This window comes from Megalops cyprinoides, chromosome 14, assembly GCF_013368585.1.
Source record: "Megalops cyprinoides isolate fMegCyp1 chromosome 14, fMegCyp1.pri, whole genome shotgun sequence".
Taxonomy (NCBI): domain Eukaryota; kingdom Metazoa; phylum Chordata; class Actinopteri; order Elopiformes; family Megalopidae; genus Megalops; species Megalops cyprinoides.
The window spans coordinates 20,141,563-20,162,823 of NC_050596.1; the positions used below are offsets into that span (position 1 = coordinate 20,141,563).

The window sequence follows — 21,261 nt, forward strand, 5'->3', positions numbered from 1 at the left end:
GCCTAAGGATCGTACCAGGAAGCCGGAGGAGTTGTCAAGGAGACAGCGGAACCGACACACAAAGCTCCTCTCCAGGAAGGAGGAATTCTCTGGCGGCAGCTGGTCAGGGTCATAGGTCACTAGAGATGAGTTTGTGGCAGGTTCTCCATCTGGGGAAGAGGATATTACTGAACATTACTTTCATTTCATTTGGGCCAAAACCATCCCAGGCATGATTTGTCTGTATGGTCTCATGTGCAGTTCTACTTCTAGTTATTATCATATACCCAGATCCAGGCAAAGGCAGGCACATTTAGTACACAGAAAGATATTCACAGGTAATTCAAGTTCAACATCTTACTCAGGAGCATGTTTGCCGTACATCACCTGGGACTCAAACCGCCAACCTTCTGGTTGCAAATGCAGGTCATTAACCGCTACCTTAAATTCCCAGTGTTTCTGAGAAGTCTGGGTGTGCCAGCACCTTGAAACAGGGACACAGGTGAGACGTTTCTCTGTGGCTCTGCCCCGCCCCTTTTCAGTCCCCCTCCTCTGTTCTGCATCACGGCGTGTCACACCCCTCTCCGCACGGCCCCTGCTGCCCTGCCTGTCTGACCCAGCGGTGTCCGTGCTGCGCTCCGGCTCTCTAATTAGAGCAGACGTCTGCGCGTGCTGTAACATTTACCCCGCAACTCAGGGAGCTTCTCAGAAAGGTCAGAGCAGTTTTTAGTCGCTCCCCTCCGCTATCTGTCTCCCTCTCTCCATCCCTATTCGGTTCGTGAACTTTGAGAAGTTTCCCCGCCCGACTCTCGCTCATTCTTATCAAACACTACAGCCTGATATGATGCTGTATCTGCAGGTGTGGATCCCAGGTGGGGCACTACTGATGTTTGCCTGGGCAAGGCACCTGCACTGCTTCAGTAAATATCCAGCTGTATGAATGGTTGATACGTAAAAGTATAAGACAAGCAAGCCACACAGGATAAGGGCATCTGCCAAACAAATACATGGTGAAGGCTTCATTAACAAACAGTTAGGGTAACAGGCTTGTCATCATTGTTGCTCACCTGCGGGAGACTCCTTTGGTTCAGACACAGAAGCAGGTGGGTTCAGGGCCCAGTGCAGGTTCCTCCGGAACTCCTGCTGATCCTCGGTGTGGATCAGCTCAAACACACTCTGGTGCATCACATCCGTCTGAAGAAGAGGTAACAGAGAAAGGACATCAGATCATCACTGATCACCAATCACCCAGCCACTGACCACTCATTGCAAAGCCATTGACCACTAATCACCTTGTCACTTACCAACAACTAGTGTGTCTACCAGCCCTCACTGGCCACTTATCACCAAGACAGTCACCACAAATCACCCAGTCCCTCACCATTAATTTTCAAATACCTGATCACCCCTCAAAGATTTACATTCACCTTTTACCTACCACTAAGTACCCCCTCATTGATAACTAATTACCCCTCACAAACCACTATTTAATCCTCAGTAACCACTAACCGCTAATCACTCCTGATCACTAATGACCCCTACGATTACTAATGCCCCATCACAGACTGCTAATCTTCCCTGCTCTGACCACTGATCACTATGCTATTGACCACTAATCATCCGCTGACCTTCCACCACTAAACACCAGTATCTGCAGCTTTGGATATATCATACATCTTACAGGATAATCACATATATTAATACATCTATAAAAACATACAAACAATAGACTGCAATCTATCCATTTATCCATCTGTGTCTTTCCTTTTATGTACCTTTCCATGTGTTTTTCTATCTGTTGAGGTTTTCTGTCTGTCTATGCTATTTTCTACAGTAAGCTGGGACCCCCCCCCCCCCCCCCCCCCCCTCCACACACACCCAGCCTTTCATACTGGTTTGCCAGTGGGATCCATCAAGCACAGGAGCGAAATGTCAGGTTATAAAAAGCGCCAGACAGACCCCCTTGTTACCATGGACATGCTGAGAGGAGTCAAATTCAATGTGCCACCCCAGCGTTTGCGGCACGATGGCATGACAGCCACCGACAGACACACATGCGGGCTCCTGATCGTGCTCCAGACTCGCTGTTATAGTTGGACCACCACACACAGCCAAACAAACATCCAGGGCCATGGACTCTCTGACCAACAGCTGTTTATTAAATTAAGAGGCAGCACGACAGAACTACCCAACCCTTGTGAGCTGGACAGTGACAAGATCCTAAAATGGGGAAAATATCCACTAAGAGGCCTTAAAAATATGTCTAATCTAATTTTTTTAGGATAGAGGAGTAGCCACTGTTCCCTCTGTTTAGAACATCTTTAACTACATAAAAAAAAATGAACATAGTACAACCACATTCCTGATTCCCTGAATACTGTAACTATTTAACACTTTAAAAACCCATATCTATCTGGAGAGCAGAAAGTCAGTGGCCGCAATATGCTACGCAAAGAGGGATTTGGAAGAAGATGAAGAGCACTGTGAGCACTGTGTCATTGAGTAGGCTGTACTGCAACAATGGCAGCTCTGTGAGCTGTCTGTTGATGGTATGCCTGAGTCGGGGGGGAGTCAGGGTTACATCACAGATACGTCACCAAGACCAACAGGGCTTTCCCCTATCTTCTTACTGTTATCTTCTTAGTGAGAAACTGCCAAATTGTGTTTGTGTGTGTGTGTGCGGCGTGTATGTGTGTGTGTGTGTGTATACGGGGTATGACTGCCTGTGTGGGCAATACATGCCCAGGCTGCTCTCCATCTTCTCTCTCTGCCTCACTAACACACACGTGCACACTTGCATGCGCATGACAACGCACGTGTACAAGCGTGTGTGTCTGTGAAACAGAGAGAGAAGAAGAGAGAGGGACGCTTGATGCCGGTAGCACAGACCAGTCCTTGGGTGATAATTTCATAAGTAAATTATGTCAAATTGGATTAGATGAGAGGGGGCAGCGTTGTGGTCCAAAGCCTATTTAATTAATCTGACTCAATCCATGGGGCTACAGCTTGGCTATTCTCCTCCACACAAAACAAAGGTGTAAGTGTGAGCGGGGGCATTTGCAGCACACCACACCACACCCACCAATCACCTTCCTGACTGCTCTCTTTCTCCCGCCCTGTTCTTTCCTCATTTAAGGAGCAAGTGATTCTATTTCCTAATGACTTTATCTTTGTTGCAGTTTATTAATGTGACAGAAAACACTATATGTTGTGACAGCGGCTGAATGAAAGTGGTCTTTTTTAATCATCTGTGTGAAACGAGGGAAAGCATGTTATGCAGTCACTGACGGTCGTTTGTGACATCCACATGACAACAATCATCCCACTATCGCACAAAGCTCCAGTGTCTACAGAAAATATGTGACCCTCTCTCTCTATATATATATCTGCGTGTGTGTGTGTGTGTGTGTGTGTGTGTCTGTGTGCGTGCGCAATATGTGTGCGTATACAAGAAACTCACAGAGTCATAATTACAAAGCTGAAATCAGACTGAGGCCTCTACTTGATCAAACCACAATGCGTTTGCCTCTAATTTTCTGACACAACATGGGTTTGCCACTGAAACATCCTGATTCAGATGTGGAAGAAATATAAACAGCATTGCTTCAATTGGCAACTCGGGGTTAGAGCCTCTATGGAGAGGTAAGACGGGTCTGAGCTAAGATCTGCTGAACTAAAATCCTCCTCTTAACCAATAGGATTTTGCCCCAGCGTAGCATTAGCTCCTAAGTATTGCAGCGTCAATGCTTACTGTGTCAGCCTTAAACCCTAGAGCTGCAGCCTTGTCAAAACAAATTCATACCAGCGTCCTGCATACAAAGCATGCCAGTGTCAATTTGTGTAAACAGCAGGGACACAGCAATGTCTTGCTGTTGCACATAAAAGATGCATGAGTTTAACGTTTCCTAAAAAGAACCCCATACGGTGCATCAGATGCATGCCCTTATTACTTCATGTTTTTAATATATAGGGCCTCAATTTAATTGTGCTGAAACATGGCACAGACTGGAAACGCAAGCTGTGCAGTGGGTTTGCGTAATTTCATGTCAGTGCCTTTGGCAAAAAAAAAAAAAAACACCAGGGGAGGGTGGAGGGTTTGCAGTTTGCCTCTCCATTGCGCTAACACTTTTTACCCTGTTTAAGTGGAGTGGTTGTGAATATTTTGTGAATCTGTAACTGCACATTCCTCGTTTCACTGCAATATCCTCAGCACTTGCACAGGAGCGAAGGGGTGGAGCGAATTCCATCCTCTCACAGTCGGCTGAAGAGTTTTCGGGTGCCGAGAGCCATGCGACAAGGGAACCCAGGCCGAGAAAACAAACCCTACCCTGGCACAATGAGGCCAATTGTGATCCACCACTATGGACTCATTGTTGGCGAAAGACACAGCTCCTACTCCAAACCGGATCTGAGCTGTGGGACTCAAAAGAAGTGCCTTAGCTGACTGAACTCCATAAAGGATTAATTAACCTGGCAGAGGTGCAACACAGGGCAGCTACCCTTGCTGATATCTACACAGGATAAAAATAGCAGTGAGGCTGGCACTGATTAACTGATTAACCTGCACCTGACACAACTGATCCAGAGGAAGTCCTGGCGACGGTGCCAGACTAAAAGCAGAGCTTCCCTTTTCAGAGAAACAGTGGAGCCGTACAGACTTGGGACAGACAATGAGGGGGGATGGTCATGGTTGCTGGGTTGGAGACAGGAAGAGCGGGAGGTTACAGGCCAGTTTCTTTTAGGGTGGTTCTTGGAAGCCCTGGCCCTGCCTGAAATAGGCTGGGCAGCGGAAGAGTTCCTTCTGAACCAATGGCAGCTTACCTGCTGGAATCCCAGGAAGTCCTGGATGGTGTGAGAGGAGTAAAAGATGGTCCCCTCTGCAGTGACGACCAGCACAAAACCATTGAGGGCCTACAAAAGAACAGAAGGAGAGGTCACCAGAGAGTCCATTAGCGAAGAACAAGCCTAGGGTTTTCTGCCTTACCAGCGTATAAATTTGGCAGAGAGAAAGAAAGACACATTGTGCTTGGCTACACACTCGGCCACAGGGAAATTCGTTTGCAGTGACCCTAAAAGCTTCCATGACCTTCACTGATTCATTCGTCCCACCCCGTTTCCATAGTGCTGTTATGAGATTTATTTTTGTCATCTGAATGTTTTGTTTTAAAAGTGCACAGAGCATGTGCTTTAGCACTTTAGCTGTGCAAACCCAGATCGGCTTCCATTTGTTTTCCTCTCGAGGGGGGGGGGAAGAGAAATCATTGATGTGAGGTAGCGATTTGTATGGGGGTGACAGGCAAGAGTGGTGCTTTGAGAGACCGGGTAGGGGGAGGGACCCAGTCCAAGATTCAGAGGAGCAGCCACCCCCCCCCCCACCAATGTTGCATTTTGTTTCCTTCTCCTGATTGGAGAATTATGCTGCTCGCTGGCCTTTGCCACTGTGCAGGGCAGAGAGGGGATTTTTCTTCCATTCATCACCATCTGTTGTTTCCTGGGCTCTTAGTCAGTGCCTGCTATTTCTGATTACTGTAATCTGATCACAGTAATCATCTGCCCAGGACGTATGGATGCAAAACATGGATGCCACCATTCGTGTCCCTCTCAGTTTTAGTCCCAGCTCAGTTTTTTCTGACCTCAGTCCAGATATGCAGCAGCTTGATAGAGGCTTACCCTGGTCCCTATACCATGCCTGGAGTTTTCACTCTCTATTCTGGCTCACGGTCTAGCTGCTGAATATTCCCACACGGCAATTCAAACAAACGAAACATGCAGAAGCAGAACCAGCTGCGAACACATGTTCCTACATTCTGCTGATTCGACTATCTCCCTTTTTCCTCTCGAAAGAAAGCCGCAGAGGAAAGCGGTCCCTGGGGAAGCTGGGACACGTGTATGTAAGAGCTGACTAACACCGCTTTTCCTGATCCTTCATTGCAAACATCTGGAGAACAAACACGGGCAATCTGTTTATGAAGCAAGAAAAACACAGTTAACAAATATGGAACAGAGTCTGGCAACCGCACAAGGCATGTACAGCACAAGGCACTATGTGTATGTGTGTGTGTGTGTGTGTGTGTGCGTGCGTCTGCGTGTGTGTATGCTATGCCAGTGAGGTTTTGTTTCCTTCACTGAGTTTTATGAAATTAAAAATTATTCTTTCCGATGAATTTTCAGATCTACACTTCTTGCAGTTACCATGCTCTCATTTAACTTCAAAGCTTAGAGTAATTGGAGTATATTTCATTTCCACTGAAATCTGTAAACTATGTCATGGCATTTGAAAATTCTACAAAAATACACTCAATAGAAAGTTCAAAATGTACAAGCCTTTATTCTGTGATAAGCAAATACAATACATCACACCTCATAACACTGAAAGATCATAGATTTCTGAATTGTACTGATTCATAACTGAGCTAATTGTGGAAGTCACCTGTACACTAGGACATTCATAAAAATAAGCTGGATGAAAATGATATTGTGGCCATCCCATTGTATGTGAAGTTGCCACAGCTCATTGGCTGAAAAGAATATATATTAAAACTGAAAACTCAACAACAAAGGCAGCCTTTGGAAGTGTCACTCATTAACAACAAAAACACTGCCATTTTTATAGACCAATGACATTTTTATAGTTAATTGACAAATCTAAAACTGACATGCTGTTTCTTATCCTACATTCACAAATCCTTAGAGGGGAGAGGATCAGTCTGGATCCAGAGCCTCACAATCTTCAGAAACATATTCGTTGTCCTACTGTCCAGCTACAGGTCGGCCCAGCAGATATAAATCTCTATATGGCTGCCATTTCCTCGGATAATACCATTCTGGCTCTAAATATGACGACTAGTCTAACAACACTCGTATCTCTCCCTCTGACACTTCATGATCTCAAGACATAAAATAACACCAAGGAGACACCCAATACTGAGACTTGGACAGAAGTGGGAATCCGTGTGGCACACTGATTAGGGAACTTGACTTGTAACCAGAGTAACCAGAAATGGAGGTCGGATCAAATCCTATGTGGAAATTCTGTTGTACACTTGAGCAAGATACGTAAGAATAACTGCTTTAGAAAATAATCAGTCATAAAAGTGGAAGATGTGCACAATGCAAAGCATGTAATTTGAGTTTGATAAGGGAATCAGCAACGTGGATCTATAACAGAATGGTGTGCACTTGAAATGGCAGGGAAATGTCACAATGTTACAGTGAAAACAGACAGTGATCTGCCCTGAAGAGGATGTGACAGGCACCGCAGAGGTCAGAAGGAACTGATGTTGTGCTGAGATAAAAACAACACGCTTTAGCTGATTTTGGGTGACTGAGAAACAAGGTCTTCTCAAGGCAGGGCAGAGAGATAGAGAGAGAAAGAGACCGAGTGGGAGAAACAAACCAGGGCACCAAATAACCTGGGGACAGGAGGTAGAGGATGTTTAAGGACGTCCCACTTCAACACAAAGACAGGGGGTCACTGGCGGTGTCACAGATACATCCAAACAATCCCACACAGACCTGTGACTCATACCTTGTTATTCTGCCAGAAATTACCCATCACCCCCCTCCCTCCTTCCTGCACATCCTCGCGCTCGTACCGTCCCGTTCCCACAATTCCCCAGAGATGACCCATGGAGAGTCAGAGGCTTTTTCCGCTGATCCAGTGAGTGGTAATTATCTGCAGCCATTTCTCCTTTTGGCACGGTCCAGTGAAACGCAAACCGTATAATGTGTGGTCGGGTGGTTCCATATTTTTTCGTCCTCTAGTAAATCTATGTATGGAATCAATCGCGCCGGTTCATTCGCGGTATCAAATATCTGATTCCCAAGGCTATGCAGATTAAGTTTGGATGGGTAAACTATAATATCCCCATCCACAGCAACAGGCCCATCCTAGTCTTTCATTTATGACTTATGGCCTATAGTCAAATGTGGGCCCACATCTTAGAAATTCTGGTGCCCAATGCACCATCAAAGCCATGATAGCCTTGAAGACTCTCAATGGCTTTTAATAATTTGATGAGCTACAAAAATAAGAGAGAAGCTGCTGCCTCTGCCAGCCAGGCTCCCTATCACTGACGGACCCGCCACCTCAATCCTCCTAACGGCAACACACCACACACAAACACACACAAACCCGAGTGGTGCTGTGTTTTTCTGAATAAATATTTAGGTTCGTTTGTCTGCTGAGGAGCACACATGGCTCTCCCAAGAGGGCCCTGGCTTGGGCAGTCACCAAACATCCCGATCAAAAATGCATCTTTAATGTTTCATGGGCCTGTGGCCCTACAACGGTCCTGTAGGAATTCCACCGCAGCTACCATCGACAGAGAGAGAGAGAGGGAGAGAGAGAGAGACAGAGAGAGAGAGAAACAGAAATAGAGAGACAGAGAAAGACATGGGATTTAAATTGTATTCAAAAGTTAGATTTTACTGCTTTGCCATTTATGTTGTAAATGTGGCATTGGTTTGGCAACACAACTGTTTTTTTGAAATGCCTTCTGAGTGATGCAACTTGGTTTCAGCTGAACTGAACTAAGAGAGGATGGGGGAAATGGAATGTTATGTTGTTCTTGTATTTAATAAATTTATTATTGTTCTATTTTCATGCCTTTTCATTTGATTGCATTTTAATATACTGAAATAGCAAAGGGAGGGAAGAGCTGTATTACGCATATCTTTGAAATTCTTTGGTAAAACTGGATAGCTCCTTTAACCTAATCTTGACGCTTAGTGTAATTTGGATCTTTTATCTTTGAGAGACATAGAAAGAGAGAACGTGAGAAACAGAATGAAAAACAGGGAGAGAAAGGGAGAGAGAGAAAGTAATTTTCAAACCTAAGATCTGCCCACTATGTACAAATTTCCCAGCAATGAAAAAAAAACTAATCCTCCAAGACGAAGAGAGAAATACACAGCACTTTTTCCATAGTATGCAGTGAGTGACACAGTAGCAGCTATGGTATTTTATTTCATGATAAATATGTGTGTGTATATATAAACACATATATTTTACTGCCCATTGTAATTTATATACTGTTTATATATATACTGTATATTATACATGCTTTGGCAATACAAATATAAACTTTGTCACGCCAATTAACCAAGCTGAATGGAACTGAACCGAGTGAAAGACAAGAGGGCCAGAAAGGAGGAGGGAGAGCTGTCAGAAGCATGTGCAGATGTCTGTGTTTGTTTTCTCAGACCTTATGTTATTTGGCCTGTAGGACAGACTTCTGAGTGACAGCAGATGCTGGCAGCCAAGGCTGAAAACTCAACAGAAAATAAACATTCAGAATGACTCTTACTTTTAAATCATACTATTGTAGGAAATGGTGCAGTTCTCTGCTTACTGCGCTTCAGGAACAATTTGGGCTTGTTAATTCATTACTACCAGGCCTTTACAAAACACGTAACTTCATGAATATAAAATGAACAAACTCACAGAGTTACTACTGTCTACCTCTACCTCATCCCCTCCAAAAAAAATAGTCACCAGTTTTCATTTTATTATTCATGTTACATTAAAAAGCAGAAAATAAAGATCATGCATCTTATTTCATTCTTCCTCTACATTAATTTTTCTTCTTTGTTGTAAAAAGTGACAAAAACTATGTGCCAGCTAAGCACCAAAGCCCATACTTTACTAGTGTATGTGGGATATACAATAACCTGACTATGATCAGGAGATGTTACATAATTGGCAATGTCCTACAAAGTTAGCGTGTTTTTATGTTGGCCAGATTTTACTGGCTCAGAGCTCATAAGCGCCTCCTAGTGACTTATCAGATGCCCAGAAGTCCCTGGGCTGTCATCAGTGAGAGATGAGGGAATCCTCCAAGCAGCACTGGCTTCCTTGTAGTCCACTTTGGGACTTGTAGTGCGTAAAATAGAAATCAGCAGCTGGTGAGTATATCAGATATTTGCACATACCTTGCTTTGGTCCTTCCTCTGTGAATGCTGGAGGTATCACAGTGAGGTGAGCTTAACGCTACCACTGCTGATTCTAAAGTTTATGAAAAAATTGTTTGTTTTAATTGTTGTATGTCTCAGGGTCATAACAGGGGGAAAATATTTAAAAATTAAAAAAAAATGCATTTCTTGGTTTTGCCATGCTCTGGGTCTCTGGGGGTGTGGTTTTTGTCTGGGTTTCTACATGTCCGCTTTTGACTCCATCTCTGACTCACATTAAACAAGCTGACTGTACAACCCACAGTTTTCAGAAAGACTGTATATTGGGAAATGTCAATGAACACTTTTCTCCTCTCTTTCTTTCCCCTTTAAATAATGGATGTCCTCGCAGCCCCTCTATAATTCATGGCCAAGTGTCTGAAATGGAGCACAGAAAGACAGGCGAGCCTGCTCAGAAATAGCCCATGCTTTCTTCTCTCTCCTGTCCGCTCATGATGTCATCAGATAATGCAATCTCTCTCCCTCTCTCTCCCTCTATCTCGCCCACGCCAGTTGCCCCGCCTGAGGGGAAGATTCCTCTACTGTGATAACTCTTTGACAAAGCGCCGCTCTACTTGATGGCACAACAGCGAGGGCCGTTGGACGGAGATGCCACCCCCCTCTCGTGGACACGCCGGGTCTGTGGGAGTGGGAGGAACACTGGCCTAATTAGGTAGCACAAGCAGAAATGCACGCCGTCCCTTTAAGTGCTGGGGGTGAGAGAGTGGAGGAGCGGTGGGGGTGGGGCTTTTTCGGATGCGCTAGTGTATGGACGTCTGAACTGATTAATATCGGAAGCGCTCTCTCAGCCAAGAGACAGCCGGGCCACTGCCAAATCCTTCTTTATGAGGTCTGTCTCCCCTTTCATTCCCTACACAAAAGGGCCCCTGTCTGTTTAGAAAGGATCCTGGCCTTCCAATAGCAACCAGAGAGGGCAATTAATGTCATGGCATAGGCAACCTTTAACCCTGTGAGGGCTCCACTCTTTTCTCCCCTGCTTTAGTCTTATAGAGGTGGGCACCTTGGCAAGTGACCTAACACACATTTTCACAATTCCCAAGCAGAACATCAATAAAGTTAGTGACTACCACAGAAGAGACTGAGGCCCAGATAATTACCAGAGGCTAGCGAGTGCATTGTGGGTGAGCGAGTACATTGTGGTTGAGTGCATTGTGGGAAAACGCTTGCAAAAATGCATGTGGGCCTTCCTCAGCAGTCCTAATAAATGAAATGAGAAATTTGAGGACTGTTTCTTTGCCCTCAGTACATATGCAAATCTTTATATGTATATGGATGAACTGGGATGAAAATGCAATTAGTGGGACAGTATGTCTTGTTAGCATATCACAAAGTATGCGACAATAGGGCGCCTCTTTAGAACGACTGGATTACATAACTAATCTTTGGTCATTGACTTTACCACCTGTGGACCTGCATTTCTTCAATTGCTTCTTTCACTGCAGAAAATATAGCCCTCAGCTCCATCCCAGTTTCACATGGCTGAAAGAGCACAAACACGAGAGAGAGGATAACACTCTGCTGTTTTCAGGTTCCATATGCTAAACCATTCCATCCATAGATGTGATGTTTAAGCAACCTTTCTCCCCACATCCCTTTTTGGACTTGAGGCCAACCAGATGACACACTGGGCTTGCAGAACTAACATCAAACATCTACGGCCAGTAAAATTAATTTTTATTCATAAAAAGCCCTATTGACAAAGGAGTAAATAGTGATCCAGGGATACTGGGAGAGAAGGAGCTCTGGCAGATGCAGACGCTGCTTGCTGCTCTAGTCCCATAGAAGGCGGTGCTGCTTTTCGGTGAGTGATGGCCCACTTGAGCGCTGTGTGTGCGTATATGTAAATGCAAGGAGTTACACTAATCCCTCCCATTAGGATCATGGTCGAAACCACCCAATCTCCCCTTGATCCCATTTACAATCGCAAACAACACATCTTCTGGAGAGGCGTGGTATGAGGAATAAAGTACTGGTCACAGGCCAATGGAAACAGCTGGGCTGCGTGTCCTACAAAGGCATGCACATGAACATGCACACACAGCGCACAGAGGCAGCCCTGGAAAGCACACCCCGGGATCAGTGCGTGACTCCTGAGACTGCACTCTGTGAGCCGGGGGGTGAGGGTTTGAGGGGGAGGGTGATTTTTGCTCAGGTGCGGGTGGGGGTGGAAAAGACAAGCCCCGAATGTCTCAAAAAGGAGGGACGCCTTGGGCGGATGGGCGCAGCAGCTCCAGGCTCCCGAAGGTACTACTTTGTACGCGATGCCTTCAGGGGGGTTGGGATGTTTGCGCTGGAATGGGTCTGGGCACCTATCTGAGGATGATGAAGAGTCAGATCTGAATTAGACTGTTGGTTTTCACCTTGTCTAAGTGGTCTCCTCATGGTCCATTCCCTTAAAAACCAACATATTGTTCTTTGGGGGTTGCATGACATGGATGGAAGACATTCCGCCTCTTCCACTGCGTTGACCCCAATTCAAATTCGTCTAGCCCCCCCCATCCCCACCGTGGTTGGCTCTGAGGAGATTTCCCCCCTCCAACCCCGTCATGAGCTCACCATTAACGTTATTGGATTGTCAACTCCCCTGATTCAACACGAAAAGGGTGTGGGGATGCACGGGGAAACAGAAACATACATTTTTTGGCGGATTTTTAAGATGGCGATGCGTTACACAAATACAGCACAGTTCTGGCTCAGTTGTGCTACCTGCAGTGCTCTTGTTTCTTCCCAAGGGGAGCAGGTTAGTGGGAACTGCGTTCGGCGGAGAAGAACACTAAGGCGTGTCTGTGACAAATGACTGAATGGCGGCGAGTAGCAGCTTTACACATGGGCACCGCCTCTTTTTACTCCAATTTGCCGGTCGAGAGGATTAGGGACACAAACTAGGTTCGCGTGACCCAAGATCCTTCTACAGTGGCACTTTGGCCTAGGGTCACGACCCTGGCCCAGACCTACGAGTATGTTTAATGGGGTCAGGCGAGGAATTTCACAGAGGACCACAGCAGAGCATGTAGCGGCTGTCACACAAGTCACAGAGACACTTCACTTGGTTTCTGCTGCGAGAATATGTCCCTGAAATGCTCCTGAAGAGCTGACCAACGCCATTATGTGCCTTCATTTCAGTTTCAATATGCTGAACCACTACACCTGGCACAACAATGCATCTGCAATGCCCTAATATGTAGAAAAAGAACTGCTTAACGAAGCTGTCACTTACGTGCATGGGCCACATTACAAACAATGCATGACATCATAGTGTATGCGTCTAACTCTTTCAGTGGAGACATTTACCACTTACTCTTTTTGTGTTTTAACTATTTCATTTTGAAACTCATTGGCAGTACTATTTAAAACATTTAGGTAACACTTTCAGCCTTGAGACAGTTCATTACCTTTAATGTGAGCTCATGGATTTGGCTCACAAGTGTTTTATGGATATATAACCATGTCTGATGTTTTAATGAATAAGCCAGCCCATATTTCATACTGGGTCTTGCAGATCAGGTTAAACAGAATGACAGGTCAGTAGCAGGGACTCTAAATATGGAGTTAAGAAGTTTTTCCCATGAGAAATTCCCTACAGGTGCCATAAACTGAAGGTCAGTCCCGCATAGCCGTGCAACAGCAGCACACATTTAGGCCATTGGGAAGATCGGCACTGACTATTTGTGGTGCACGAAGTGATTCCGAACTTTCGATGATTCACTCGTGCACACGCAGTCAGCTGCGTGGTCAGTGTAGTCAGCTGGAGTCACGATGCTCTCTGGCGCATCCTGAGTACGCACCTGCAACAGAAGTTCTCCCTCAGGCAACCAACCCTCCACCAATCCAGCGGCTTTGCTGTTGTCATGGTTACTGCTATTGGCTGTCAGCGCTTTCCCAGCATGGTTCTTCAGGGCAACTGGATGGGGGGAGAGAGAGAGAGAGAGAGAGAGAGAGAGAGTTACAGATTTGTGCAAAATCGAGAATTCTGAAAAAGACATCCTTTGTGTACATAGAAGTTCCCCCAATCATACATGTTAGGCACATTTCCTCTACTGCAATCAGTAGAAAAAAGAGCAACTGTGGGCCAATATGTCGAGCTGCACAACTACCTGCAGAGCACTCCTCCAAACTAGACTTTACCCAGAGAAAGACCCCCTGAAACAACTTGCTCAGAAACATCAGATTGGACAAAACTCAAACTGATACAAAGAACAAAACACTACATTTCCAATATTTGCAAGATGAAATTAATAAAAAACAGAATGCAACCCTAAAAAGAGATGATTTTACCCTGAAAAAATATATTACCAGTGTAAAAGACCAGAAACAAAAACACATTTTAACAATGCATAGAGTCAGTGACTACTGTCTGGCAATTGAAATGGGGAACCATAAAATCGATGGCTGTTCAGAGAAAAAAGACAGTGTGCAGACAGTGTGATGCAGGAGAAGTCATAACAGAGGAATATTTCCTACTCATCTGCTCAAAATAACTACTAATTAGAGATACATACCTCTCAAAATGTAATGACAAATTACCATAATTCATGACATTACTGAACTGTGAAAAAAACAGCAATAAAGGCAACACTATATGCATATGCCTGCCACAAGGCAAGGGACAATAATAATTAATTTGTAAATCTTCTTGTTCTCTGTTAACCATTGAATAAGGTGTTATTGTTATTCTTGTTTGTGTTACAACAGTAGTGGTATAATGGTGATTATTATTTAATTATGGTGATTATTATTTAATTAAAATGTTTCATTATTTTAATAGTTGTTATTTTATGCTTTTTATTATCATCATTACTCTTTATAATTTTTATCACTCTTTTTAATGTCAGTCATCATACAAACGCTTTAGTAGGACATCCACAACAATTCTGTCACGCCAATAAATCTCATCTGAATTTGAATTTAAATTTGAGATAAAGAGAGAGAGAGAAAGAGAGAGAGGGAGGGAGGGAGGGAGGGAGAGAGAGAGAGAGAGAGAGAGACGCTTTATCACTGGAATAATGTTTACAAAGCACTGCTGTGAATGTCAGAATGCTTTATGTGTAGTACACTAAACACAGTACACAAGACAAGCTCCCAGCTCATTAACAATTGATTACATTCCTCCTCAAGATAATACTATACAAAACCAGGCCTTTTACCCTTTAAAAACTTGGTTATATCATAATTGCCTGGGAACTGAGCATATTCATGTCCTAAAATAACCAGAAGAAAAAAAAAGTCAGTGCTTTAAATGTCTAAATCTGCTCAGTTGTATGCTGGGGCTGATGGGTGGTGAGGCTCAGCTATCCCAGAATTCAGTGCAGGCGTGCTTCCCTCCTGCTGGTCCAGTTTCCCCCCTGCTGCCAGGACCCGGGCCTTGCTAATGTTCCATTTCTGTGCTAATAGTCCTCAGCTCAGGGCCCAGGCTGTATTACACTGTTATTTTTAAGCACTACTGATGTGTTTGCAAATGCTCACTATGGCTGACAGACGATTCAGCGAGAGAGTGTGGGCCAGCACTGAGAGAAAAGACAGAAAGAGAAAAACAGGGGAGAAAGGCAGAAAGTGACATATAGATAGAGAGGGATAAGGGAAAGAAAAACGGAGAGAGGTAGAGACAGACGAAGAAATGGAATGAGCAGGTAGAGAGAGAGGTAGAGAGAAAGATAGTGAGAGGGAGAGAGCGGCAGACAGAGAAGGAAGCCTTTTCTGCATCAAATCAGCCTGCACAACCCCTGTGAACATTCACTTGTTTTTTTTAGAAAGCTGTATTAATAATATTCAGACACCACGGTCAGAGGGAAATATAGAAACAAGAGTTGAAAATAGCTTTTCCAGGAAGTTCTTTCCCCCAAGCACACGGCTAACCAGTGCACATGTAAATGACAACATGAATTTGTTGACACACTACAGACAGTCCTGATAAGATAATTGCCAGAGATAGCTGTATTTCTGTTTACTTTCAGAAGGAAATTGAAGTGAATGGCAGAGACACATCCTTCAGGCATCACTAAATTAGCTCTCCTGCTGCTTGACCAGCCCCCACCCTACTCAATGCTCATTGGTCTATTCATAAAAGGGTCTCTGTCAGCATTGATGAGAGGATGTACCTTCAGGCCGTAAAAACTAGGAAGAATTGCTTGGAAAATGACTTTCTCACTTCCTTAACAGATGCTTGACAAGAACAATTCTGCATGTGCACTGGCCATTCAATTCAATTCAATTCAATTCTCTACTTGTTTCCCAAAAAAAACAAAACAATGTGCTGATGGTAAAACTGCATACGATATGTGATGAAACTAAAACAATTAAGTCATTTTTAATTAATATTTTAATACGCTTGAAAGTGCTTTTGCATCAGCAAAAGTCTGCCAGTAACCTTGTAATTCTCCTTCTTGAAGTAATCAATCGTAATTGAAAAGAAAGAAAAAATGACCTTCACTATCCTATCTTTATCCACCCCCCCTTCCAACCCCATTGCACAGATACATGCACACAGCACACAGATAAACCGAGACACAAGACATGCACCCAGACACACTGGGATATGTAGATAAAAAATATACACATTGATACACCGACACACAGACCCAAACACACTTAGACACAACAAAGACACACAAACCCAGAACAAAAAGCCCAGGTTAAGGAGTCTGAACCCTGGAGGAGATCTCATTGCACAGATGGTGAAGCAGTCTACAACTGAGGACTGGCCACCAACTGCCATCCAACAGAACCTTCCAAGCAGCACTGCTTTCTATCATGCTCCCAACTTCCTGATCCAGCAGCTTTCACAAGATGCCAAGCACAAGGTATCCCTCAGAAAAGCATCGATATACAATAGATGGCTGGGTATGAGGTCACATCCACAGAGCGTGTAACTGCACTAAAAGGTGTAATAAATACTCTATTAAAGAAAGATCAAAACTGTGTATTTTACACCCTCATAGATACCATAACTTAAGATGGCTTTCTGCAGTTAACGACTTATTGGCGCAGTTAGCTAATGCCGACTACATATTCTGACAAAAAAGCAACCTAAATGGTGGACTGAGGCAGTTAGGGGGCGAGTGAGCCCATCTAGGAATGACATGCAGAATGCAATGAGACAGCGGGGCCGGAGGACCTCGCAGCGAGCGAGATGTCTTTCAGATCTCCTTCAGCAAAGGACACGAGTGCCACGACATGCACTCTTCCCTTGTGCGGTACTCAGGAAACGCATTAGCGTGGTGAAAAAAGGGTCACCAAGGGGTGGGACATCTCCACAACACCTTCGCTGCTGTCAGTTTTTATGGGGTGGGAGTGGGGGGGAGGGTTTTATCTTAACCTCACGAGTGAGAAAACTGGGACATCTATGCCCCCCCCCCCCCCCCCCCCCCCCCCCTTCCACATCAGAGTGATCTTATTATTATTATTATAGCTTCTACCATCATCTGTATGCCCACATCAGAATTACTCCCGGTCAATAGCTGTATAACAACAACACTCATGTCTAGGACTACAAGCAAGGCCGTGCAGACCTTCTGGAAGGCAGGGGCCCAATTTAAAAAAGGGCATGGCTCAGCTATGATCAGCCTGGCAGGAAAGGGCACTTCCCCAAAAGGTCAGGGACTCAAGCCCCCATAGCCCCCACCCAACACATGTGCCCGACTGTTAGTCATAAAGTTTACCTGTATGGCTTAATGGTAAGGCGCAGACCCTGGTAACAAAGCTTGCTAGTTTGATTCCCAGCTGGGGCACTGCTATTGTACCCTCGAGCAAGATGCAATACATGAATTGCTTCAGTAAATACCCAGCTGTATAAATGATGCATATACAATAGAAACACTTCAGATACATTTCATTACAAGAGTAAGTGTACACATATACAGTGCATGGGTTGATGGAAGCACTATAAGGCAGCTGTGAGGCTTAATATGCCTATGTCAATGTAGAAAATCAGAGCAATTTCCCTCCCCGCGGAAATACTTGAAAGCATGATGGACAGCAGTTTTTTGCTGAATGTACTATGCATTTATGAATCATGCAGTAAGGCCCAATATCAAGATGTGTGCATGATGCAGCCAATGAAACATTTACCCTGGGGTTCATTTTCACATGCTTCTGCAAAAAAAAAAAAAAAAAAAATCTATACAGTCCTATACAGTCTACAAATTATTCCCACCATTGAGAATTTTAGAGACCAATTCTTCACACTTCAATTGACAGACACTTACAATATCTTCTTGCAGAGTGAAAAAGTCTTTAAATTAATGAAAAAGTAGGAAGAAAACAGCTGTGTCAGACCTCAAACCTGCCAGGAAGCAAACGAACTGATGAAAGCTCAATCTCCATTAGATAAACTGTTCAAGCTGTTGTTCAGCAGGTTCCACACTGTGAATCTGGTCACAGGTATCTGAGGTATTCACTAAAAAAGCTTTAAGAATGTTCAAAGCAAACAACTCAGAATACTTGTACCTTAAAAAATGACAGACAGAATTGTCAATGGGGGATGCAGCATGCAAACTATTTGGTCCATAAACAGAAACTCTGTAAAGCCACCCTATGCCATACAATGGAGTTGGCTAGTGATGATATCACAGTGGAACAATGCCAGGACTTGATATGACTATCATAATATTGCATTTTTCCTACAATGCCTTGCCACAGTATACATTTTTTCAATCAATGTGAATTTCTGGCCAAAAGCAAATGTAAAGCTCAATGCCAGGGCTTGAGAGGTCATTTCATTTGCTTTTTGTTTTTAAATAAACAACATAATTGATTTACATATAAATCTTTCTGTTCTTGTGATGCAGTACTCATTAGATGTGCAATTAAAATGGGATCTAAGTACCCTGTCTTTATTGTACTGTTATTATTTACTGTCTGTGACCAATATTTGGAAAAGACGCATTTGTCTTATTTTAAGTGAATGATTACCAACCAGACTTCTAATTATTAAGTATTCTGGTCTAAGCTGGAGTCTTAGAATAATTAGGATTTTGAGCTGGGGCAAACAGATTCATCATTTCCAAAAGCAAAAAAATAAAACATGCATCCAGAGTTGTATGTGTGAGCATAATTTTTGCAAAAGTATATAAATAACATATAAAAATACTGATAGCGTCAAAGGGCAGCATCCTGTGAACAGACCATGGTCAGGGAGTAGGGTGGTTTGCAGGTGAATGAATTTTTGATGGCCCACAAATGCAAATAATATTCTAGGTAAACAGTACATAAGGGCAGGTTAAAATAAAGCCAAGTATGAATTCATCATGTCAGAAGATCCACATTGTATCAAAGATCAGGACATCTGTAATCTTGCCAAAGAAAACTGCATAATGAGACTCGCTGCACATGAGTAATATGGACTCTGTTTTGTGCATTTACTTTCTGAAATGCATTTTATTTCACTAATCAATTTTTCTCTTTAATTTAGAACACTTTATTCATCTAGAAAGACTAATAAATGTTGTTTTTTTTGCTAAATGTACTGTTTGTTGAAAAATATTTATTGATGGAGTAGCTCCAAAGTGTGTGCTTTTGGAAAACACATTATTAAAAATGAAAACAGAATCTTGGGTTTTGCATGACTGTGCATGACCTGGAGTCAGTGGTTTTATTTTTTCCTTTCCAGGAAAATGTTCCTTTGTGGCAATTCAAAAATAGTGCTAGCAATTGTAAAACGGTAAAAAAAAAATGAAAAAACAGCACTGACCTTTCTGAGCTAGTCAGCTGTCTGATTATTTGCAGTTTACATGTATTCATATTGTGAAGACAATATTTAGCAAATCTGCAACAACTAAGAGCTACGTCATGAGGACAATGAAGGCCCAAAAAAAAGAAGAGGGAAAAAAAAGAAATAATACAACGTGGGTGACAGAGACAGAAAAATGAGTTCTGAGTTTTGAGGATGCCATGAGAGCTAAACTACCATGGTGTGCTTCTCCAGAACAAAAAAACAACATCGCTCGTTGACCCCTGACCTGGACAACAAAACTGTGTCTCGAACTGACATGACCTCTGACCCCATGGTCAGCAACAAGCCCCAACCGAGAGGACGAGACACAAAAGGGAGACGAGGGCACAGGCGGTGATGCCACTGTGGGTGCTAGAGCTTGCCGTCTGTGCTCCGCATCCATGTCACATGCTGTCTGCCCCTTCACACGCAACGTGGCCATGGGGCGACACGCCAACCTGATTCCCAGAACTCTATTCCTCAGACAGCGAGCAATCTAGTGACCTGGGCGGGGCATGGGGGGCAGAGGGCTGCCTGTGGCAGATAAGGTCATCTGATTGGGGGGGGGGGGGGGGTGTGTGTGTGTGAAAACGAATGTGTCAGCAGCATTCCGACGAAGACGCTCCAATTTCATTAAATGAACCATGAACACATTTTTGAATGACAGTGGGGACGACTCAACTATCATCTAACCCGGGATTATCAAGAGACAATAGCCAAAAGCGCACGTCATATTGACCTCATGCTAAATTGATTTGAGTTTTAATGGATTTTTGATTTTGGCACATATTAATTAGAATCCAGTTTGGGGAAATCTAATTAAAATAGAATTAAATTGAAAACCACTCAGCCACATATCAAAATAATGGTTACAACCTCTGAGCACCACTGGTATTTTACTGTAAGAAATGCCATGTTTTGACAGTCAGACCATACACAGATTATAACTTTCCTGAGGGATGATGACTGCTCCTTGCAAACATAAGACAAAAAGACCACTAGTGTTCTGTGTAGATTACTTATTAAAGTTTTGAAACAAAAGACAATAACCCACAAAAATTGCACAAATGCTGCAAATTGCTAAATTGTGTTGAAACAGCACTTTTGGCAGAGTAATCTCACAGGTACTCTGTACACACATTGAATTACTTTCCACTCAACATCATGCTGAAACAAACATGAAGTGAAACCCTGTGCTTGAGTTTTCCTACAAATCCACTGTGGGACCCCTATGGCTTCTTTGCCATGGCATTCCCATGAATCCACTGGTTCTAGGTTCAAGCACCAATCTTATTGATTGGACTGTGGAAACAAGCATGTACCAGGAACCATCTCCCAGCACTCTCAAAAATGAAAAAAAAAAAAAAAAATACGGAAAACAAGGTGCTTTTCATCTGTAATCAAATTAAATGTTCTCTATAAAGGCTCCTTAAGAAACTCAACTCAATTTAACTTGTTCAAAGTCTATGTTGATAATTCTGAAGAAAAAGAATCTTTTGATAAAACCATCAGTGATTTAATTCTGTTTCACCAAATTAAGAGAGTAAAGTGACCCATGCTCACAGTCATCAGCCCAGTGGATCAGGCTGAATATTTTAACTTTC

The 21,261-nt window shown here is 43.5% G+C and overlaps 1 protein-coding gene across 1 annotated transcript in view; it reads right to left on the reverse strand.

Moving 5' to 3' along the window:
• The window catches only part of ahr1b (aryl hydrocarbon receptor 1b), a 58,867-nt gene that overhangs the window by 13,970 nt on the left and 23,636 nt on the right, over positions 1 to 21,261 (reverse strand). The window contains exons 3-6 of the mRNA XM_036544901.1: positions 13,737 to 13,852; positions 4,801 to 4,890; positions 1,047 to 1,173; positions 16 to 149 (exon numbers count right to left, since the gene is read on the reverse strand). Coding sequence (XP_036400794.1) covers positions 16 to 149; positions 1,047 to 1,173; positions 4,801 to 4,890; positions 13,737 to 13,852 — 467 coding nt within the window. The remainder of the gene's footprint in view (positions 1 to 15; positions 150 to 1,046; positions 1,174 to 4,800; positions 4,891 to 13,736; positions 13,853 to 21,261) is intronic.